General features: G+C 42.1%; 2 protein-coding genes across 2 annotated transcripts; one reads left to right on the forward strand and one right to left on the reverse strand.

Moving 5' to 3' along the window:
- Positions 1-320: 320 nt before the first annotated feature.
- Positions 321-25350, reverse strand: LOC131946387 (rho-related GTP-binding protein RhoQ-like). The gene is made up of 5 exons (XM_059307122.1): positions 25015-25350; positions 22175-22596; positions 2292-2350; positions 1775-1950; positions 321-1381 (listed from the first exon to the last, which is right to left on the reverse strand). The coding sequence occupies exons 2-5, from the start codon at positions 22317-22319 to the stop codon at positions 1168-1170; spliced, it is 594 nt and encodes a 197-aa protein (XP_059163105.1). The 5' UTR covers positions 22320-22596; positions 25015-25350; the 3' UTR covers positions 321-1167.
- Positions 3334-12688, forward strand: LOC131946285 (myosin-3). The gene is made up of 5 exons (XM_059306981.1): positions 3334-4872; positions 5141-5428; positions 5935-6225; positions 8066-8137; positions 11940-12688. Exons 1-5 carry the CDS (start codon positions 3574-3576, stop codon positions 12297-12299), a joined length of 2310 nt encoding a protein of 769 aa, XP_059162964.1. The 5' UTR covers positions 3334-3573; the 3' UTR covers positions 12300-12688.
- Positions 25351-25758: the final 408 nt, after the last annotated feature.

Raw genomic sequence — 25758 nt, forward strand, 5'->3', positions numbered from 1 at the left:
CCCATGGCACAAGGGTGAAGTCAAATAATGTGTGCCATGGGTTAAGGCAGATGATAGAGCCCATATGTAGGGTGTGAATCGTGTGATGAAGTGGATCCGGTCAAAGTGAGGAACTGTACCTGGTACTCTACTCAGAGGCGTAGCGAAGGGGGCGGGGGGTGCGGACCGCACCGGGTGACACCATTTAGGGGGGGGGGGGTGACACCAAGGTAAATAAAGAGCAAAATATACAGAGAAAAACTTGAGGGGTGGGTGCAAATCGAAAGTCTTAGGGGGGGTGCAAATGGAAAGTTTGAAAGTTTGTCCCCGGGAAGGGTCGCTACGCCTCTGGAGGTGACACCATTAAGTGCCGCACCGGGTGACACCCGACCCACTGACTCAACTACAGCCCTCTGGTTAAGGTCTCTCTGCTCCAGCAAACGTCTCATCGGGGAAGTAAGTGTTTCAATAGACGTCACAAGTTACAAGAATTCTATTCTCTAGGCACTTCAAGAACGGAATAACAAATTGCCACGTTGCACTAGTTTTGATAACAACATGTTAACCTGAGCAACCTATAATGGCCTGTTGCAACTACCAACTTGTATTTACACACATGAGAAATGACCTGTCGCAACTGTTAATTTGTATTTACACACATGAGAAATGGCATGTCACAACTATCAATTTGTATTTACACACATGAGAAGTCGTCGAAGGAATGAGAATAGCCTGGTGTATCCGTATTGTTGCGGGTTAGTAAAATGACTAGACATGTTTCTATAGGCACTGAGTGATGTGTACATGGGACAAGAAACCTGGCCACACAGGTTTACATAGAAGACACGTTTTATCTGGCCAACTGTGAAGGTACAGTAGACTCAGCCTGCCCGAATGTGAAGGTACAGTAGACTCAGCCTGCCCAACTGTGAAGGTATCTGTTAGCCTGTAAGGTTATGTTTATTGCTGGTTCAATCAGATCTGTATGCTTGTCTGATTGAGAGCAACATCTCATCGAATAATACCAAAACCATAGGACAAATGTTGTATGTCAAATGTTCATATTGTTTGGCATATGTCCATATTGTTTAGCAAAGAACTATATTGTGCGTCTGAAAGTTGTTAACTCAAATTTGATTTTACCCAACAAATTTGAACAAACGGCGAAGATTGTCTGCTGCAAGATCTCTACAGAATCGAGCAGGAAACCGAGTCACTCTCCTTGACCTTGAGAACAGAAGCGATGGCGCCATTGATCAGTTTCCGTACGTTTTTCTCCACTTCCGGTGAGGTCTCTATGTAACAAGCCGCGCCAACACGTCTGGCGAACGCCGCGCCTTCTGCTGTGGTCACGGGACGCTGGTCAGTTGTGGCCAGCATCTCAACGATGGCTTCCGCCGACCTGTCCAAAATTTGGGCCGGTTATTTTAGATTTTTGTGTCACACAAAACAATGCTATTCGTATTAAAGTTAAGACGAGATGAAGTCAATATAGCCAGAAAATATCGCTCAATCCTTGCTTTAACATTAAGAGATGCCAGAAACAAACTCTGGTTATGGCAGACGACAAACTTTCTAAACTTGAAGAGGACGCTGGCAGTTATGACAAAAGGTTTTCTTACCTCCAGAGTTTCTTTCAGGCATCTACCCCCCCCCCCCCGAACGATATGGAATTTATATAGTAAACATATACTTTTACTAGTGTCCGCCCCCCCCCCCGGAAAATGTTGACCCCCCCCCCCGAAAATATCAAGTGCACCCCCGGAGAAAAAAGACTGCAAGAAACACTGCTTACCTCAGGTCTGCCTGAGCCCCGACTAGAATAAAGGGCGTGGTGGGGGCGTGGCAGCGTATTTCCGGCAGCCACACATCTTCCACGTGACGTAACGAGACAGGCCGGATGACGGAGAAGCAGACGAAGATGACGTGTGTTCCTACGTACAGGTCTTGACGGAACATCGGGTTCTCTTCCTGGTAGAACATGGGTTGTGGTAATGATAGCAGGCACATGTCATGTGGCCACCACATGTCATGTGGCAGTCGCATGTCATGTTGCAGGAACATGTCATATGGCAGGCACATGTCATGTGGCAGGCACACGCTATGTGACATCACATGTCATGTGGCAGGAACATGTCATTTGGCAGGCACATGTCATGGGGCAGGCACATGCTATGTGACATCACATCTCATGTGGCCACCACATGTCATGTGGCAGGGACATGTCATGTGGAAGGAATGTAATGGATGGCACAACAAGTGCTAAGAGATATGGTGCTATTACTAAAATGATTTAAAAAACAACCACTTACATATTCTTGAGTGTCTATGATGTGCATAAGGATCTGTCGGCCAGCCATCTTGAGAGACCCTGTCATATTATATATACATATATATATATATATATATATATATATATATATTATATATATATATATATATATATATATATATATATATATGCCTATATGTGTATATGTATAGGCCTATACATAATTATACACAATATATATGTTATATATATATATATATATATATATATATATATATATATATATATATATATATATATATATATATATATATAACATATATATTGTGTATAAATATGTATAGGCCTATACATATTTATACACAATATATATGTTATATATATATATATATATATATATATATATATATATATATATATATATATATATATATATATATATATATATATATATATATAACATATATATTGTGTATAAATATGTATAGGCCTATATGTTTTAATTGGGTTTTAAAAAGTTTTTACTTTCTCGTATACAGAGTATAGAGGAAGTATTGCAATCGTGCAAAAAATTAAGTGAAATTCCACACACCCCTCCCCCACACACTTTATCGTATACGGAATATAAAGGATGTATTGTAGTCGTGGAAAAAATCTAAGTCAACATTTTGACATATTTTGACGTTTTTCAACCTTCCTGAGTCAGAATAACTTTTACACACACACACACACACGTAGACATACATGATTGCAAAAATGTATTCAATGTTTCCTTTATCAAGTACCAATTTGCGCTGGGATATACACACACTGTTTGCGTTCATTTGGTGCGTAATTCATGTTTCTACGCAATTCTATTCTAAACATAAAAATTTAGTATTAAAACTCAATAAAACCATATCTATAGTCTTCAAAGTTTGCCCCCCCCCCCCCCAACCCAATATTACAAAAAAAGAATTTAACAGGAAGCTTAGGGGAGGTCAATCTAGCTTTATTTTGTACAATTTCATTACGAGAAAGCGCCAATTTGGAAGATCCCACAGTACATATCGGTGCAGCGGGAAAGATTTTTTGGTGCGCATACATAGCGCTATCACTCAAGATGGCTGACGTCTTATGGGACTGTCGAAGAATTTCTCTCAGTCGCCATCTTCAGGTCAGAGATCCACTAGTCGGCTTAAGTCAATCCACCACCACGTATATCTGGCATTTGCTGCCCAAAGGTTCACGTCGCGGCCGTTAGATTAGAATAGACTAGATCGATCGAACACGTAAGTGCTTTTGTTGGATATAGAACCCACATATCCGCATTAAAAACAATCATGGCGGATGATTTGTACGCGAGCCAAATACCATCCCGTTTCAGGCTTCCCCATATCAAAAAATCCAAATCCAGTGCCGAGGGCATTAGGATCGACCCCTCAATGAAAGAATGTGCGAACCTAGAGGCGGTTAAAATCTTGTCCTGCCTAGACCAAGTGATAGAACACGCACACGTGGCGATGGCAATGCCGTTCATCATCAACAATTTGGACAAGTTCGCCGTCACCATCAGCATGGACATGGTGCAGATGTTCAAGCGCCACAACAGGATCCTGCAGAACTACTACACGCACAGGGAGAGGCTGGCCAACCTGCAGGAGATGAAGGAGGAGTTCCTCAACAAAATCAAGCAGTCCACGGCCACAAGCTCCAAGAAGGAGAAGCTCTCGGTCACCTACCTGGACCTGCTCGACAACTTCGACGACTTTGAGGACGACGAGCAGGGGGAGGAGGAGGACTTTTGTGGCCTGTCAGAGACGAACCTGCAGAAGATAGACGGGCTGCCGGAGGACGAACTGGAGGAGAGCAACAGCCGGCAGACCGGTCTGGCCGGTCAACGGTCTCACAACGCTTCAGACATCGCGCAGGCGGAGGACGAGGGCGGGGCCGCGGAAGAGAAGGATGAAAATTCATCCGCTATTTCATCGAGAGTTAGAAGTGAAAAGGATGAAAATTCATCCGCTTTTTCATCGAGAGCTAGAAGTGAAAAGGATGAAAATTCATCCGCTTTTTCATCGAGAGCTAGAAGTGAAAAGGATGAAAATTCATCCGCTTTTTCATCGAGAGCTAGAAGTGAAAAGGATGAAAATTCATCCGCTTTTTCATCGAGAGCTAGAAGTGAAAAGGATGAAAATTCATCAGCTGTTTCATCGAGAGCTAAAAGTGAAAAGGATGAAAATACATCCGCCCTTCCATTGAAAGTTAATAAGTGCAGAGAATCAGACGAAAAGAAAAAACAGGCCAAGAAAAAAAAGGGCATCGGCTGTATCGGGTTTGGGGAAACGAACCAGTTTGGAGGTTATGTCCCTATAGCAAAGCGCAATAACCTCCCGAAAATGATTACGAGTTACCTAGCCTGCCCAGAAAAGAAAAGTAAGAAATGGGAAAAAACTGTGAAGAAATGGCACACCTTTAAGAACGTTGGTAAAACAGATTCTAACTATTCGGCCAGGGAATATCAAATCAAAAGCGACGATGAGAAAACAGAAGAAGAAGAAGATCAAGCTCCAAGCTTTGCTTTCAGTTACGAACATGAACTCGATGATGAACTTCGCGCAGTCGGCGTTATTTCAGAACAGGTCAGTTATTAATTAATTAACAGGTCAGTGCTTAATTAGTTGGTGCTTAATCAGTAGGACATTTGAAACTATAATGGAACGCAGACTACTTTAGGCAATCTTATTGTGACGCCCCCCCCCCCCCCCCCACGATGAAATAGAAGAATTGAATTTTTTTTTGAAATTTTATGTACATCACCCACTCCCCCGAACAAAATGTCTGAAAGAAACCCTATATATGGCCCACAGGTCGCCCATTCGTTACTGTAGAAAATCTCCACCTCCACAGATTGCTTACTCCTTTAGAAACCTTCTCAAAAAATTTCCTCTGGGGTCGGCGGCCATGGAGATGATCAAAAAAGAGGCGTGGAGTTCGACGAAAGGTTTCCGGTTCCTGTCGGTGATGCGTGACCTGCGCGAGACGATGCAGTTCCGGTTGTGTAGCAGCTACAAGGACCAGATGGAGAGGGAAGCCTACCTGGAGACCGTGCTCAAGAAGGACAAGCACAACGAGGCTGTGCTGGCCAAACTCAGGGAAGATATCGAGATCGCACTCTCGTTTGAGGACGATGATGAGGTGAGTGGGACAAGTGTGTAGTAGGTCAGGTGTGTAGTGGGAGAAGTGTGTAGTGGGACAAGTGTGTAGTGGGTCAGGTGTGTGGTGGGACAAGTGTGTAGTGGGACAAGTGTGTAGTGGGACAAGTGATAGTGGGTCAAGTATGTAGTAGGTCAGGTGTGTGGTGGGACAAGTGTGTAGTGGGACAAGTGTGTAGTGGGACAAGTGTGTAGTGGGACAAGTGTGTAGTGGGACAAGTGGGACAGTGTGTAGTGGGACAAGTGATAGTGGGTCAAGTATGTAGTAGGTCAGGTGTGTGGTGGGACAAGTGTGTAGTGGGACAAGTGTGTAGTGGGACAAGTGTGTAGTGGGACAAGTGTGTAGTGGGACAAGTGTGTAGTGGGACAAGTGTGTAGTGGGACAAGTGTGTAGTGGGACATGTGTGAAAATTGTTTTGAGCTGGTTACTGCGAAAAGAGACGTGTGCTGGGGGAGAGTCATTCATTTTAAACAAATCCTTTTATCCAGCAACTCAACGCGGCGGAAAGTTATCCGCAACGAACTCGATGCCCCACTTTGTCTCAGTACAAAGAGAAATGCCAGGTGTTGAAGTGCCTCCAAGTAGATCTGATCCAAATAGAAAAATTTGCCGACGAGGCTATCCGTAGAAGCCGAGCGGAGGCGGAGAAGACGGAACTTGCCGAGGCGAAGACGAGCGAGACCAAGATCCACGACATGCAGGAGGACATTGATACCCTGCTCAGTGACCTCAACAAGGACATACTGTCCAACAAAGAGACAGAGGCGGATCTTAGAAATGTAAGTGTCTCCTTAGGCGGGTCTAGGGGTGGCTACGGAAAGGATGTAACCACCCTAGTTGTATAGTCTAGGGGTGGCTAGGGAAGGGATCTAGCCACCCTAGTTGTATAGTCTAGGGGTGGCTAGGGAAGGGATCTAGCCACCCTAGTTGCATAGTCTAGAGGTGGCTAGGGAAGGGATCTAGCCACCCTAGTTATATATATATATATATATATATATATATATATATATATATATGTGTGTGTGTGTGTATGGTAAGCCTAGTCCCTCCCACCGGCCGAAATACTTCTGTACCTCCTTCCCTCTTCCATGCTCTATGTTGGTTCAGTTCATCCAAATTGGGTTCGTATATTGGCTAGTTAGTCACCCCCTCCCCTGGTTGGTTGGCTAGTTAGTCACCCCCTCCCCTGGTCGGTTGGCTAATTAGTCACCCCCTCCCCTGGCCGATTGGCTAGTTAGTCACCCCCTCCCATGGCCGCCCCTCCCCTGGCCGGTTGGCTAGTTATTCACCCCCTCCCCTGGTCGGTTGGCTAATTAGTCACCCCCTCCCCTGGCCGGTTGGCTAATTAGTCACCCCCTCCCCTGGTCGGTTGGCTAGTTAGTCACCCCCTCCCCTGGTCGGTTGGCTAATTAGTCACCCCCTCCCCTGGCCGGTTGGCTAATTAGTCACCCCCTCCCCTGGCCGGTTGGCTAATTAGTCACCCCCTCCCCTGGCCGGTTGGCTAATTAGTCACCCCCTCCCCTGGTCGGTTGGCTAATTAGTCACCCCCTCCCCTGGCCGGTTGGCTAGTTAGTCACCCCCTCCCCTGGCCGGTTGGCTAGTTAGTCACCCCCTCCCCTGGCCGGACTTCCCGAAACCACTCAGCTCAATCAAGTACCCATCGTTAGACATCCTCTTGAAGAGGTTCCACGTAATATAATAGTTTCCCTTGTTTCATTTAGTTATATAGAAACCTGTTTCATTTAGTTGCATATTATTATATAAACCTGCTTTATTTTGGTAATATAAAAACCTGTTTCATTTAGTTATATAAAAACCTGTTTCATTTAGTTGCATATATAAACCTGCTTCTTTTAGTAATATAAAAACCTGTTTCGTTTAGTTATATTTAAAAACCTGTTTCATTTAGTTATATTTAAAAACCTGTTTCATTTAGTCATATTTAAAAAGCTGCTTATTTTAATTATACGAGCCGACCCGCGGCATATCATACGCCCCTATTTAGTTGTTTTATTTTCTACTTTTCAGTAATTCATAATTTGTGAATTCGACAGTACCAATGCTGCCACTGAAAATATTTACTTTAAACACTACACCCCCCCCCTTTCCCCTAACCCCGACCCTACACCCCCCCCCCCCCCCCCGTGAAAGCAGCCTCCTCTTAGTTACCTCCTGTAAGTTTAAAATCGTTTCAAACTAAATTATCTGCCCCTAATAGCCGTCACTAAACCCGGCTCTACGATTTGTAAACATTTAATTTAGCGTGACCACAACTCACCAGACCATGTGGGGGTGGGGTGGGGGTGGTAGTGATAGTGATAGAGAGAAAGAGAGGGGACTGTAAGGAGGCGCTTGCAGTTTGTTTTCTAACGGCTCCCAGAAGAGAATTATATATATATAGATGTTGAAACATGTTTCATTTAGTTACATATAGAAACGTACTTTATTTAGTTATATAAAAGCTGTTTCATTTAGTTATATATAAACCTGTTTCATTTAGTGTTATAGAAACCTGTTTGATTTAGTTATATAGAAACCTGCTTCATTTAGTGATATAGAAACCTGTTTGATATAGTTATATAGCAACCTGTTTGATTCTATTTGTTGACTATTGTATAGGAGAAATACAAACTGGAAACTGAAATTGATTCTTGGATCAAGAAATATGACGATGAGATGATATTCAAACAGGTATTTTTTTTTTCAAACGCTAACAGGTAGTTTTTATTTGACTTTATCACTAACGGGTAGTTTTTTCACTCAGTCAGTAACATGCAGCTTTTAAACCCTTGACACTAAAATGTTAAGTTCTTACGCAATCAAATGTGTTGTTGTTCCCCATCAATTGAATAAGAATTGTGACCATCAAACTTAGAACACTGCACATAACTAGAGCTTAACAATAACAGTGGCTAGAATCTAAATGAACTACAATGTTATAGACGATCGATTTGGTAGAGATGTACAATGTTATAGATGATCGATTTGGTGTGGATGTACAATGTTATAGACGATCGATTTGGTAGAGATGTACAATGTTATAGATGATCGATTTGGTGTGGATGTACAATGTTATAGACGATCGATTTGGTAGAGATGTACAATGTTATAGATGATCGATTTGGTGTAGATGTACAATGTTATAGACGATCGATTTGGTAGAGATGTACAATGTTATAGATGATCGATTTGGTGGGGATGTACAATGTTATAGATGATCGATTTGGTGTGGATGTACAATGTTATAGACGATCGATTTGGTGGGGATGTACAATGTTATAGATGATCGATTTGGTGGGGATGTACAATGTTATAGACGATCGATTTGGTGGGGATATACAATGTTATAGATGATCGATTTGGTGGGGATGTACAATGTTATAGATGATCGATTTGGTGGGGATGTACAATGTTATAGATGATCGATTTGGTGGGGATGTACAATGTTATAGATGATCGATTTGGTGGGGATGTACAATGTTATAGATGATAGATTTGGTGGGGATGTACAATGTTATAGATGATCGATTTGGTGGGGATGTACAATGTTATAGATGATCGATTTGGTGGGGATGTACAATGTTATAGATGATCGATTTGGTGGGGATGTACAATGTTATAGATGATCGATTTGGTGGGGATGTACAATGTTATAGATGATCGATTTGGTGGGGATGTACAATGTTATAGATGATCGATTTGGTGGGGATGTACAATGTTATAGATGATCGATTTGGTGGGGATGTACAATGTTATAGATGATCGATTTGGTGGGGATGTACAATGTTATAGATGATCAATTTGGTGGGGATGTACAATGTTATAGATGATCGATTTGGTGGGGATGTACAATGTTATAGATGATCGATTTGGTGGGGATGTACAATGTTATAGATGATCGATTTGGTGGGGATGTACAATGTTATAGACGATCGATTTGGTGGGGATGTACAATGTTATAGATGATCGATTTGGTGGGGATGTACAATGTTATAGACGATCGATTTGGTGGGGATATACAATGTTATAGATGATCGATTTGGTGGGGATGTACAATGTTATAGATGATCGATTTGGTGGGGATGTACAATGTTATAGATGATCGATTTGGTGGGGATGTACAATGTTATAGATGATCGATTTGGTGGGGATGTACAATGTTATAGATGATAGATTTGGTGGGGATGTACAATGTTATAGATGATCGATTTGGTGGGGATGTACAATGTTATAGATGATCGATTTGGTGGGGATGTACAATGTTATAGATGATCGATTTGGTGGGGATGTACAATGTTATAGATGATCGATTTGGTGGGGATGTACAATGTTATAGATGATCGATTTGGTGGGGATGTACAATGTTATAGATGATAGATTTGGTGGGGATGTACAATGTTATAGATGATCGATTTGGTGGGGATGTACAATGTTATAGATGATCGATTTGGTGGGGATGTACAATGTTATAGATGATCGATTTGGTGGGGATGTACAATGTTATAGATGATCGATTTGGTGGGGATGTACAATGTTATAGATGATCGATTTGGTGGGGATGTACAATGTTATAGATGATCGATTTGGTGGGGATGTACAATGTTATAGATGATCGATTTGGTGGGGATGTACAATGTTATAGATGATCGATTTGGTGGGGATGTACAATGTTATAGATGATCAATTTGGTGGGGATGTACAATGTTATAGATGATCGATTTGGTGGGGATGTACAATGTTATAGATGATCGATTTGGTGGGGATGTACAATGTTATAGATGATCGATTTGGTGGGGATGTACAATGTTATAGACGATCGATTTGGTGGGGATGTACAATGTTATAGATGATCGATTTGGTGGGGATGTACAATGTTATAGACGATCGATTTGGTGGGGATATACAATGTTATAGATGATCGATTTGGTGGGGATGTACAATGTTATAGATGATCGATTTGGTGGGGATGTACAATGTTATAGATGATCGATTTGGTGGGGATGTACAATGTTATAGATGATCGATTTGGTGGGGATGTACAATGTTATAGATGATAGATTTGGTGGGGATGTACAATGTTATAGATGATCGATTTGGTGGGGATGTACAATGTTATAGATGATCGATTTGGTGGGGATGTACAATGTTATAGATGATCGATTTGGTGGGGATGTACAATGTTATAGATGATCGATTTGGTGGGGATGTACAATGTTATAGATGATCGATTTGGTGGGGATGTACAATGTTATAGATGATCGATTTGGTGGGGATGTACAATGTTATAGATGATCGATTTGGTGGGGATGTACAATGTTATAGATGATCGATTTGGTGGGGATGTACAATGTTATAGATGATCGATTTGGTGGGGATGTACAATGTTATAGATGATCGATTTGGTGGGGATGTACAATGTTATAGATGATCGATTTGGTGGGGATGTACAATGTTATAGATGATCGATTTGGTGGGGATGTACAATGTTATAGATGATCGATTTGGTGGGGATGTACAATGTTATAGACGATCGATTTGGTGGGGATGTACAATGTTATAGACGATCGATTTGGTGGGGATGTACAATGTTATAGATGATCGATTTGGTGGGGATGTACAATGTTATGGATGATCGATTTGGTGGGGATGTACAATGTTATAGATGATCGATTTGGTGGGGATGTACAATGTTATAGACGATCGATTTGGTGGGGATGTACAATGTTATAGACGATCGATTTGGTGGGGATGTACAATGTTTTAGATGATCGATTTGGTGGGGATGTACAATGTTATAGACGATCGATTTGGTGGGGATGTACAATGTTATAGACGATCGATTTGGTGGGGATGTACAATGTTATGGATGATCGATTTGGTGGGGATGTGCAATGTTATAGACGATCGATTTTGTGGGTCTAAACAGTGGCGTAAGCCGGGAGGTATTAGAATCATCCCTACCCCAAAGTGACGACAAACTTTAGCAATACAATAATGCTAGAAAATTATTTTAATTTCGCGTTGTTAAAATGTTAAAGTTTGAATTGTGTGTAAAATTGCAATTAAAATGTATCAATATACTCAATATTGACCAAGTTCAATTATTTTTTTTTAGAAAGAAATCGTTGTTTAAACCCCCATCCTAACCCACAAAAATTGCAATTGTAAGGGGGATGGTGGGCCTAAGTTTGACCTCATTTTACGGGGGGGGGGGGGGGGGAGCCTGGCTTTTTGTGACGCAAGAGAGTTATCAAATTTTTAAAAAAGCGTGACGTCGTATTTAGATGACCCCTAAGCTGGAGTTTTTTAACGCGAGAATTGCTGTTGATATTTTAAATGCAGGTTAGGTGACGTTAAACTTAACAAGTGGACACTAACATAGACCTGAACCTCCTCAGTCTAGAACAAAAGACCCCCCCCCCTCCTTTTCGCGTACACGTGATACATGAATGCCCTTAACACAGCCTACTCCTTATTAATTTGTCTTCCCAAGGAAGCGATTGAGACGATTGAGATGTACTACGCTGATGAAAGGATCATCCTAGCCGAGCTCGAGGAGACCTACTACAACCTAAAAGTGGCCTACGACGCCATCATGGAAGAGAGGCACATGGCCCGGGTGGCCCTGCACATGATGAAGGCCACCTTCCGCCACACGGTCATCGCCGTGCTGGTCATCCAGTCACTGTGGCGCTCGCACTGTGTCCGCAAGGCCATGGCAGTGGACGCCAAGAAGAAGGCCCGCGAGTTGAAGAAGAAACTTCTGGCAGAGAAGAAGGCGCTGAAGAACAAACCCAAGGAACCCAAGGAGCCAGAGGAGGTGACGGAGGAACAACAGGAGGAACAGGAGTGATGCATGCCGGTAGAGGTGGTGCACACCTGCACAGGTTTTTGTGCACACCTGCATAGGTTTATGTGAACACCTGCATAGGTTTATGTGCACACCTGCATAGGTTTATGTGCACATCTGCATAGGTTTATGTGCACACCTGCATAGGTTTATGTGCACACCTGCATAGGTTTATGTGCACACCTGCATAGGTTTATGTGCACACCTGCATAGGTTTATGTGCACATCTACATATGTTTATGTGCACACACTGGCCTCTTAAACTTAAATGTATAGATTATATATACACAACTTATGTGTATAAATAAAACTATTTTGATACATATTTACAAATTATATACACCATTTTTATTTTTTACTAATACAAGAATTGAATAAATGTTTACCGAAACTAGCCCTAGTGTTTACTTTGATCAGTTTTTGTAAAATTCACACATCTGATTTCTAGTCGCTTGTGGTCAAATCTTGTAACTCAATTTTAACCCATCTCTAACGTCCAACTGTGAAGGTAATTACAATTTTAACCCATCTCTAACGTCCAACTGTGAAGGTAATTACAATTTTAACCCATCTCTAACGTCCAACTGTGAAGGTAATTACAATTTTAACCCATCTCTAACGTCCAACTGTGAAGGTAATTACAATTTTAACCCATCTCTAACGTCCAACTGTGAAGGTAATTACAATTTTAACCCATCTCTAACGTCCAACTGTGAAGGTAATTACAATTTTAACCCATCCCTAACGTAACAATCTCTGTCCAATCGTGAAGGCAGTGGCGTAGGCAAGGGGGGTTAGACCCCTCGGTATATATAAAAAGTATGAGGGGGGGGGGGGTGCAACTCGAAAGTTTGGGGGGGGGGGGTGCAAATCGAAAGTTTGTCCCCGGGTAAAAATTGGAACCCCCCCCCCCCCCCCCCCCCCTTGAGACGATCCTGGCTACGCCACTGCGTGAAGGTAATTACAATTTAAATGACAGCAGAAAGTTTTTTTGCTTTACTTCTTATGCAACAATTCCCAGATGCATCCGTTTCTTTTTCCCACATTAAAATGTTATTGTAATCTGTGGATAAGACTGGATAAGATTCAAGACATAAGAATCAACAATATTCTGTAACAAAAGGGGAGATAACCGGACTATGTACTAGCGATCACTTGATCAGCAAGTTGACGGAGTGAGCTGTTCTAGAATATTCTCTCATCAAGCAGCCGCAAAGAACGATAATAAGGGACAGTCAAGATCGCCAGATACCTATCGTGTTTTGGAGAAGATAGAACGAACAGAATGAAGAGAATAAATATGGTACTTCTTGTATTTAAAAACTTAAAATATCGAAATACTATTTTAAAATAAAATAAACCGGGAGTGATCTCCCCTAAACTTTCTCGAATATTCTTATATAACTTGGAATATAGACATGATTTTTAATTACTTAAACTTTTAAAAATAGAATAGAATCTCATAGAAAAAAGAATTGCGCACCAAGCGAACACAAAAAAAAAAATGTGCATAATAGTGCGCAATATTATTAGTACTTTATAAATTTACATGCGTTTTTTGAGAAATCGGAAATAGCGTAAATTAGTACTTCCGGTCAACCGAAATTACTCAAAATTTGAGAGAAGATAGAGAATTAGATCTTTTGCTTAAATGTGAAATTTCATTTATCTATCTGAAATAGTACTCAAGTTATAAGCTTTCGAAAAATTCAAAGTAGAAAAAGTACCACTTCCGGTTATCGGAAATCGCCCAAAAGTTAATACGGATCTACGATTTTGATAAAATACTTATATATGAAATTTCATCAACCTAGCTGTAACGGTACTCAAGTAATCGTGTTTACACACAGACAGACAGACACACACGCACACAGACACACAGACATACGGACAAGATTGCAAAATTATGTTTTTCCGTATCAGTGAGGTGTAAAACGTCGAGATTTGTAAAAATCTCTATTTTCTTTTTTTTTGCACGATGACAAGACTTTCTCTATACTTCGTATAATCGAGAAAGTAAAAACCACCCATTTAGTGAAAATTAGAAAATAAGACAAATAGGTCTATATAAAGTGTTTATAAGAACAGATTTTTAAATGCTTTCAGAGGCGTAGCTAGGGGAGGGCGGGGAGGGCGGCCGCCCCGGGCGCCGACCCTAGGGGGGCGCCAAAACGGGTAGAAATTTTTTTTAAAGCTCATTTTAAGCTGCAGTTTTGAATTATAAACAGTCAAAGTAAGAAATTTAACGGCTGAGAGCCTTTGCATACTGATTTAACTGTTTTCTACCTTGATTGTGTAACTGTAAAACGTAATCCTTAAAAAACAGTGACCGGAAAAACCGCTTTCTAGCTTTCCTAGATGGGGGTGGGGGCGCTTTTTCGAAGACTAAAATCGGAAAAATTCACATTGGATTAAGGAATAAATAACCTATATCACTCAGAAAAGAAAACCATTGAACTAAAGCGTAATTCACGATTGTGTAACATAAAAAAAGAGTTAGTGACGTTTAAAATCCGCTTTACCATTTTTTGTCCAAGATGGTGGGACTCTTTTTCATCAACAAAAATCGCAGGATTTGTACTGGATCGGTTACTAGATAACTCTTTTAACACTTAGAAAAGAAATAAATTGTATTATAACTTAATGTACTATTTCACCGCTTAGTTTTGCTAAGTAATAACGCGACCAGTTCTTTGTAAGATTCTTACGATTCTCTGAACTTTATCGTGAGAGATTAGATAGTTTTACTTGATTGCATTACATCTTACCTGGATCACTTCATTAAAGAGAAATAAATATCACGGATTCTTGTATCGCTATCTGATCAGTAAAATAGCAGTCTGTCGGAGCGGGTGGTGGAATGCGACACTCTTTACCAAAATTTTAAGAGAGAAGAAAATTAGTATATATACTGATTATTACTTTGTTCAACCTAACTGATAATTTAAAATTGTAATATAGGCCTACTATTATCGAAATTTTCTAAAGAAACGACCAAAAGTAGACAAAATAAGCTTGCACCTTCTACAAAATACACTCCAAGCAGTGGTTGTTAACGTTTTGGAGGTACCGAACCCCACCAGTTTCATATGCGCAATCACCGAACCCTTCTTAATAGTTGTATCGTCCACACTGACAAAATCCGATCGTGAATCATATGAGTCGGGTGTGTGTCTTGACCTCCGTGAAAGCTCTGAGACAGTATTACCGAACCTCTTGGGTTCGATGGAACCCACTGTTCTAAACTCTTTTGATTTTCTTCTTTTATTCGTTTCGGCTTCATAAGGAACATTGGCGTAGGCAACATTTCGTCAACTCACTTGATTTTCATGAAGATGAAACCTAATTATCCAGCCTCCTCCTTAACGTCATGGGCGTCAGCTATTATCATTAAACTGGTTATTACAGCTTCATCATCCAGTACAATTTGTTGTTGACTGTGTGCGAGAAGGCAGCGCACATCTGATAAATCCAAGACTTCGAGCTGTTGTGTCCGTTGGATTCCAGTTTGTTTCCTCTAGCTTGTTTCATTATACAATCAACCAGTCAACGAAATACCCATATCGTATTCCAATGTAAACAATACTTTTGCTATTGTATGTCAATTGTTTCACCTTAATCTAACAAACTTATAATCCAACTATGTACTATATCATAACAGAGACTGTTCCAAAGATAAAACATAAAAAGACTTTCCTAAACGAATTAGCACCGCTATAATTTTTGGACATTAGTTATCATCATTTTTTTAAAGGATAATGCATCTTAAGGGGAATTTAATTGGCATCGAGTAAAGTTTTAGGGAACGACAATCATAAAGCGTAATTATAATTTTTTTTTCCGGACTGTCACACACACACACATGCACACACACACCCACACACACACACACACACACACACACACACACACACACACACACACACACACACACACACACATATATATATATATATATATATATATATATATATATATATATATATATATATATATATATATATATATATATATATATATATGGGGAGCCAAACTGAAAGTTCGCCCCGGGCGCCGGGAGGGTTCGCTACGCCTCTGCTTACAGTAGGGATAATACGGGGTAGTATACAAAATACATACTTACCCCCCCCCCCCCCCCCCTCCCCCCAATGTTTCATGAAGTCCGTCCCCCCCCCCCCCCCGAGAAAAATGTCTGAAAGAAACAGATTGACCTACTGTAAATAACATCGGCCCATGGAACGGACACGGGTCCACCACTAGGGCCCACCCCATGATGCAACAGCCTTGTGGTGTTGCAGCGGCTCCAACCCATCCCTCGCCTCACTCCAAACGGCGAGATCGTCTGCTGCCCGGCTTGTCAACCTACTTCCTAAGGGTTGCGTGTGTGGTTGAGTCGAGTGACACCACAGATGATTAGCCGTGACTGCCGCATTACAACACATCACAGTTGGGTTCGATGGTGGGATCTGTGTGGATTAGCCCGGGAAACATTTACTTAAGGGCTCTAACTGCTCCAGTGGCCCCTGACAAGATTTATCGGAGTTGTGTACCTTGAGGGCGACACTCCCGTCACTGCTATTTTTAGCACAGGCATCGAACTGTACTAGGCGCCCGCTCGCCTGGGGCCTGTTGGAATGTGGGGGGGGGGGGGGGGGGGGGGGGGGGGGGGAATTGAAGGGTCAACATTCAAGTTTTTGCTGACCACTTCAATATTAACACTGACCACTTCAACAATTACCAGTTGTTAGTTTTTTTTATCACAATCTATTCCAACATACTTGGTGATAGTACACAAATTGAAGAATAAGCGACTGGACCAATTAAAATTGATGAAGACACGAACATGAATATAAATCAAGTTAATGGCCATCACAATACATCGTTGACAGACATGGCAAGATCTCGTTGACTGGCAATAAAATAAAGCGGCTGGACAAATTTATTTATTTAAAAAAAAACATTCGCTAATGAGAAATGACGTAATGGTTCAGACACTCAGCTGTGGTGTACAACAACGACCTTTTGTGCTATATATAGCCCAGGAAACCAACCCTTGTAACCGGGTTATCAGTTAGATATTAGTAGATCTGTCCATCCAGTCCCACCCCGCCCCGTCAGAACAAAACAGACGTGCCACGGGGCAGGTACTCGACCAGAGACCCCGACCAACATGTTACCTGCGGTAGACAGGTTTTAATCTCTGTACCACAATCAGGCTACCTGTAACTGACAAGTTTTCTTCTTGGGACCTCACATGGTAACAATACAACATAACTAGGGATAAAACAAAACACCGATAAAACAAAACACCGATAAAACAAAACACCGATAAAACAAAACACCGATAAAATAAATTGAACATAGAGCAGGGTCCGTGTTATCAACGAAGATAGCCACAGTAAGATGTGGCACGTAGCCACAACACAATATGGCATGTAGCCAGTAGCCACATCAAGATGTCACCATCAGCACGTAGCCACACCATGATGTCACCATCAGCACGTAGCCCATCAAGATGTCACCAACAGCACGTAGCCACATCAATGTTATCAAATCGGCAGTGAATGTGACGTGACTAAATGGGCGGGGCGGCAGTGAATGTGACGTGACTAAATGGGCGAGGCGGCAGTGAATGTGACGCGACTAAATGGGCGGGGCAGCAGTGGATGTGACGCGACTAAATGGGCGGGGCAGCAGTGAATGTGACGCGACTAAATGGGCGGGGCAGTAGCGTACGCAGGGGGGGAGCAGGGGGAGCGGCCGCTCCCCCTCTGGCCATTTTTAGCAAAGTGGCGCCTTTTTGGAAACTTTTTAAACTCAAAGTTTTTAACATTGATATTTGTTAAAAAATTATCTTTGGTCGGCACATTTGAAACGTAAATCTCTGTGAATATTGTTTTTTTAATTACCAGTAAAATGTGTGTGAGCAATACAGTGATCTAACCCATACCTTCTCATTATGTTAAAAAATTATCTTTAAAAAACACAACTTGTCAGTAGCAATTAAAAAAATTGCCTAATTTGTAATGTAAGACCGATATTATTGTTATATGTAGGATATTATTATTATTCCGAACGTTTAACTTGTAGAGTGAAAAGCTGGCTTTTATAACAACTCTGATTAAAAAAAAACTTTCATTATGCTGTAATACTTTAGCATTTATAAAGACAATATATTTAATTCTGATTTTAGACAAATAATTTTTGTAAAAACGAATAGTGTTAAGCTACTTTATTAGTTTCTAAAGTAATTATTGACTTGTTTTGATATTTATAATAAAATGTGTAGACATATACATATTTATATTAAGATATTGATTATTTCCCCTTTTCTCTAGTCTTAGATGTCCCAGGAATTATTATGTAATTTTTTTACAAAAATTACGAAACAGATTATGCCGCGTTCATTGTTTTTTTTGGTTGCAGTGTGTTTATATATATATATATATATATATATATATATATATATATATATATATATATATATATATATATATATATATATATATATAATATATATATATATATATATATTTTTTTTTTTTTTTTTTTTTTTTAAAGAGTAATACCATATTTGTTTTTTTCGTCGGCCTACATTGTGTTTTTTTTTCTTCAGAGTGCTTATTTAAATTTATTTTACATCATATCGAAGCAATAACATACAGCTAATATATATATACGAGAAAAATGGCCCGTTGAGGAAGGGTACAACGGGCGCTAGGCTGATAGTGCTGTCTCTTTTCTCTAAACTAAAACCAACCCACCCCCCCACCCCCACACACCACCCCCACCCCCCACCCCACCCCACCCCCCACCCCCACCCATCCCCACACACCACCCCCCACCCCCACCCCCACCCCCCACCCCCCACACACACCACCCCCTCCACACACCGCCCCCCAACCCCCCCACCCCTCCCCCCTCCACCCCCCCCCAAAAAAAAACATGTCTACCGTCCCATTCAACGAAATATAATTATATACTTTTTCCAGTGTCCGCCCCCTCCCAGAAAATTCTACCCCCGCCCCCGAAAATTTCAAGTACCCCCACCCCTCTCCGGGGAGGAAAAAGTCTGAAAGAAACACTGAAACCAACCCACCCCCCCCCACACACCACCCCCCACCCCCCCCCACCCCCACACCACCCCCCCCACCCCCTCCACACCCCCCCCCCCCCCCCCCCCCCCCAAAAAAAAAAAACATGTCTACCGTCCCATTGCAAGAAAACCACTTTTTAGATTAGACACATTAATTAGGCGGTAATTTTATTATAGAGTATCGATGAAGAAATTTCTTTTGAGTTGGGGAGGGGGGGGGGGGGGGGCTCAGACGTTCTTACGCGGGGGTGGGGCTTCGCCCCTACCCGAAGAATTGTATGAAAGAAACTCTTCACGCAAACCACTTAGATTAGACAACATTTCCTCTTTATTCAATGTTTACGCCAGAATCAATGACGTCATTATATTACTGTGTGCACTTTCCGCCTTGAGATTATTTTCAACTCTGTGCTAAATGTGTCGACGTCATACTTCGTTTTTCGAATTACTATGCATGTTTTTAAATTGCTTGTGTTTTCTCTACAGCGTTCTTGTCAGACAGATAGATAGATAGATAGATAGATAGATAGACAGACAGCGAAACTATTATTATAGATATATATATATATATATATATATATATATATATATATATATATATATATATATATATATATATATATATATATATATATATATATATATATATATATATATATATATATATATATATATATATATATATATATATATATATATATATATATATATATATACTTATATAGAAAATATTACATATTCGGCGCCTTTTTTGCTATTTCCGCTCCCCCTACAACGAAAACCTGGATACGCCTCTGGGGCGGGGCAGCATTGGATGTGACGCGACTAAATGGGCGGGGCAGCAGTGAATGTGACGCGACTAAATGGGCGGGGCGGCAGTGAATGTGACGTGACTAAATGGGCGGGGCGGCAGTGAATGTGACGTGACTAAATGGGCGGGGCTTCAGTGAATGTGACGCGACTAAATGGGCGGGGCGGCTGTGAATGTGACGTGACTAAATGGGCGGGGCGGCTGTGAAATGTAAGGACTATCAAAAGCAATGTTTAAAAAACCGTCGAGTCATTTTCTTGCCCAATGTTTGATTGTTACAAACTGAATCGGCGTGAGACACTATCACTACATCGCAAGCATGGGGGTCAAGGTATACAAACGTGATGTCAACAACAAACAACGGCCGGCGGATTAAACCATAAAACGCATGACAAAAATAAAGCAAATATAAACAACTTACTATCTTCAATAAAAGCATTGGTCGCTCATGACTATCTCTTGCACATTTTAGCGCGTGAGCACTATGACGCATACATTCGTTGTAAAGAGCGCCCTACACTAGGGATCCGGCAGGCTACTATAATATTCTATGGCTAAATCAAGCCATGGGTCACATAGGCCATGCAGTAATGTAACAGGTGGCCCCTCGACCCCCGACCCCCTTGACATCTGGGCCGTCGCTGAGGGTGATCTATTTTAAGATTACGGAGGGCTATCAACGTACGCTTGAGATTTTCATACAGCACGCCCTGTGGCGTCTGGGCGAAAGTGTGGACACACCCGCGCCCCAACAACTAAGTTCCAAGAACTATAGTGCCGCTATGATTTACATTTGAAAAACTCATTTCTAGGGGGGAAAAATGCCACGCGTCTAAAAATACACGTTTGGTGACGCATTAATGCAACATTCTTAAATGTTGCGTCAGTTTGACGCGGTGGACTAAATTAGGAGAGTCAGTGCTTCTCACATGGACAACTGTATGTGGTCAGCTGACGCGTGATATAACCTTCTCATTTATGCCTGTACCCGGCAAAAAATTATATTATAAATATCTGGTTCCCACAAGCACTCAAATATAAAATGTAATGGACACTGAAATATTTTCCATATTGAAGTCAATAAAAAAGTCAGATTGTCCGTGAGTCAGATTGTCCGTGGGTCAGAATGTCTGAGAGATTGTCCGTGGGTCAGATTGTCCGTGAGTCAGATTGTCCGTGGGTCAGATTGTCTGAGAGATTGTCCGTGGGTCAGATTGTCCGTGAGTCAGATTGTCTGAGAGATTGTCCGTGGGTCAGATTGTCTGAGAGATTGTCCGTGGGTCAGATTGTCCGTGAGTCAGATTGTCCGTGAGTCAGATTGTCTGAGAGATTGTCCGTGGGTCAGATTGTCCGTGGGTCAGATTGTCTGAGAGTCAGATTGTCCGTGAGTCAGATTGTCTGAGAGTCAGATTGTCCGTGAGTCAGATTGTCCGTCAGTCAGATTGTCTGAGAGTCAGATTGTCCGTGAGTCAGATTGTCTGAGAGTCAGATTGTCCGTGAGTCAGATTGTCTGAGAGTCAGATTGTCCGTGGGTCAGATTGTCCGTGGGTCAGATTGTCCGTCAGTCAGATTGTCCGTGGGTCAAATTGTCCGTGAGCCAGATTGTCCGTGAGTCAGATTGTCCGTGAGTCAGATTGTCCGTGAGTCAGATTGTCCGACAGTCAGATTGTCTGAGAGATTGTCCGTGGGTCAGATTGTCCGTCAGTCAGATTGTCCGTGAGTCAGATTGTCCGTCAGTCAGATTGTCCGTGAGTCAGATTGTCCGTCAGTCAGATTGTCCGTGAGTCAGATTGTCCGTCAGTCAGATTGTCCGTGAGTCAGATTGTCCGTCAGTCAGATTGTCCGTGAGTCAGATTGTCCGTGAGTCAGATTGTCCGTGAGTCAGATTGTCCGTGAGTCAGATTGTCTGAGAGTCAGATTGTACGTGAGTCAGCATGTCTGTGAGAAGCCTATAGGAGAATGTTGACTTACCAGCATAGTTATCAAAGACTGAAGGCACGTGTTGGGTGGGGTAGCGGTTAGTGGCATATCCCATGAGCATGCTCGTTTTACCCACGGCGTCGTCCCCGACCACCGCACACTTCAAGTAGGTCACCTCCTTCATGGCCGTCACCATGGTGAGGCTCTGGGGTGGGGGCGGGAACTCGTGTCTGGCTAGCAGACGACACTTGTCTTGGTGTGAAAATGACGTAGACAAAAACAATTTGAAGGCATGAAAATGTGACGCGCTCAGACTTGCCAGGTTTTACTCACACTATGAGCAGACGACTGTTTGCTGCGACTATTATAGCAGACGTGAAGTCACTGAGAGGCTGGCGGGTAGGAATGTTTCTTTTAGTGAGCCACTCGACCTTGAACTTGTCCTCACTCAACACAGGCGTCTTCTTGTTTACCTTGGCAGACGATACAACATAGCGAGTGAATTTTGGTTGATGATCAAATTTTGTCACCTAACTTTTGAAATCAAAGTTTTTTCATGCAACTGGTGTGTGTGAATGACTGGTGGATGCTGAACTATGAAACAAAAACACCGAGTGTCCTGACAACAAGGCGTCACGTGACAACAAAGAATCACGTGACACCAAGATATTTCTTATCGTCGACTAGCGCGTGTTGCCGCCATCATGATGTACTTTACACAAATTTTGGCCGCTTTTATCCTAATCTTTTTGTCACAACAATTTGTTGAGTCAGAAACAAACAACCAAACGTTAGACAATAATTTGTGTACCAAACGTTAGACAATAATTTGTGTACCAAACGTGGGACAACAATTTGTGTACCAAACGTGAGACAACAATTTGTGTACCAAACGTGAGACAACAATTTGTTTTGTCAAACAATTTGTGTACCAAACGTAGGACAACAATTTGTGTACCAAACGTGGGACAACAATTTGTGTGCCAAAAGTGGGACAACAATTTGTGTACCAAACGTGAGACAACAATTTGTGTACCAAACGTCACACAACAATTTGTGTACAATACGTTGGACAACAATTTGTGTACCAAACGTAGGACAACAATTTGTGTACCAAACGTGGGACAACAATTTGTGTACCACACGTGGGACAACAATTTGTCTACCAAACGTGGGACAACAATTTGTGTACCAAACGTTAGACAACAATTTGTGTACCAAACGTGGGACAACAATTTGTGTACCAAACGTGGGACAACAATTTGTGTACCAAACGTGAGACAACAATTTGTGTACCAAACGTGGGACAACAATTTGTGTACCAAACGTGGGACAACAATTTGTGTACCAAAGTTGAGACAACAATTTGTGTACCAAACGTGGGACAACAATTTGTGTACCAAACGTGGGACAACAATTTGTGTACCAAACGTGAGACAACAATTTGTGTACCAAACGTGGGACAACAATTTGTGTACCAAACGTGGGACAACAATTTGTGTACCAAACGTGGGACAACAATTTGTGTACCAAACGTGGGACAACAATTTGTGTATCAAACGTGAGAAAACCATTTGTGTACTAAACGTGAGACAACAATTTGTGTACTAACCGTGGGACAACACAAATAAGTGATGCTGTGTTGGAGATCGGGTGAGGGGTTTGTGTGCGCGTGTGTGTGTGTGTGTGTGGGGGGGGGGGGTGATGGGACTGCCACGTTGGAACAGGTGCTCTAGTGTGTGCTGACAATTGGCGGTAATCGCACCAATCTGGACCAGACGACTGGCAGGTGACATTCAGGGTTTCTGTTAAAATCGTCTCGTATAGGCACAGGTTTTATCTGGTGTGAGGGACACACGTGTAAGAGTGATGTCGTGTAGGAATGTCGTATATGTGTAATGTCTTGTAGGAATGTCGTGTTGAAATAATGTCCTGTAGGAATGTCGTATATGCCGATCAAGTGAGACCAGCCTATTGATTGAATCTATCAAGGGAGACCAGTCTATTGATTGAATCGATCAAGGTAGACCAGTTTATTGATTGAATCTATCAAGGGAGACCAGGCTATTGATTGAATCGATCAAGTGAGACCAGCCTATTGATTGAATCTATCAAGTGAGACCAGCCTATTGATTGAATCGATGAGACCAGCCAATTGATTGAATCTATCAAGGGAGACCAGTCTATTGATTGAATCTATCAAGTGAGACCAGCCTATTGATTGAATCTATCAAGGGAGACCAGTCTATTGATTGAATCTATCAAGAGAGACCAGCCTATTGATTGAATCTATCAAGAGAGACCAGGCTATTGATTGAATCATCGATCAAGGGAGACCAGGCTATTGATTGAATCGATGAGACCAGCCAATTGATTGAATCGATGAGGGGAGACTAGCCTGTCAGTGATTTATCAGATCGATGACGCTACTGAGTCGAAGATATACCTGGATGTTGACACGCAGGTCAACTCCGTGACGTCACGTTCCGCTTAATTAATCAATACAAAACCATATTGACCGGCTGATTAATTATTGTTTGATGAGCGTTTCGGTTATAGGGATAAAAATATGTTTTATGGCACTAGCAGAGCGTAAAATCATACTACAAACCACATTCACTATTTCAGACATAGGAGAGCAGGGGGCGTCGTGGAAGAGGGTGGAGGGGGTGCAAGAATTATGGAATGAGATAGCCGTAGTGGTGAGAGAATGTGGAGGAAGGTGTTTTATCGAGATTTCTAGAATCCCGTTATAGTGTGTGGTATGGGTGTGAGGTGTTTTAACTGTAGCTAGTGTCATGATGAAGCTAGGACTGGGGGTGTTATAACTACTAAGAGAGGGGTGATGTGGGAGGTGATATAACGAGAGTACGTGTGTATAGAGTACTCACCAAGAAGCCGTTGGAGAAGTCGTCAGTAACCAGAATGTAAACACAATGGCGTCTGGCCTCCCGACTAAACGGCTCACATGAACACAGGGCACGTCTCACTGGGGTGGGGGGGGGGGGGGGCATGAGCAACACACCTGTTGTAGGTTACCGTGCCTGCGTCCAATTGGGTTCCAACCTTTTCATGCAAAATGGAAACATGTGTTGGAATTTGTATCCACTGCTAGAAGAATTCCAGAAATTTTAAACCAGATCCGCACGAAACGAATGATGTAACATCTTTAAAAAAACGAAAGGGCGAAAAAAAAACGCGACTTGTTTCGCCGAGGTTTGAGGTGATTTTTAAAGTGAAGAAAGCGAGAGGCACACACCTGAATGGGACTATTCGAAGAGTTGATCATCTGGGTCTATTTTTAGCGGGCTGGCTGGATGGGGCAGTGCGGAGAAGGGAGGGGTTTCCTGATGACGTCACATACTATGTGAGGAATTCCCAAACTCAGCGAGTGAATCGGGGTGAATAGGGGGGGGGGGAGTGGTAGAGGGTTGGTCAGGTGGGGGTGGATGGGTTGGATAGGTGAGGGTGGATGGGTTGGATAGGTGGGGTGGATGGGTTGGTCAGGTGGGGTGGATGGGTTGGATAGGTGGGGTGGATGGGTTGGTCAGGTGGGGGTGGATGGGTTGGTCAGGTGGGGGTGGATGGGTTGGATAGGTGGGGGTGGATGGGTTGGTCAGGTGGGGGTGGATGGG

This window comes from Physella acuta, unplaced genomic scaffold (assembly GCF_028476545.2).
Source record: "Physella acuta isolate Inbredline_101_S28 unplaced genomic scaffold, ASM2847654v3 ptg000051l, whole genome shotgun sequence".
Taxonomy (NCBI): domain Eukaryota; kingdom Metazoa; phylum Mollusca; class Gastropoda; family Physidae; genus Physella; species Physella acuta.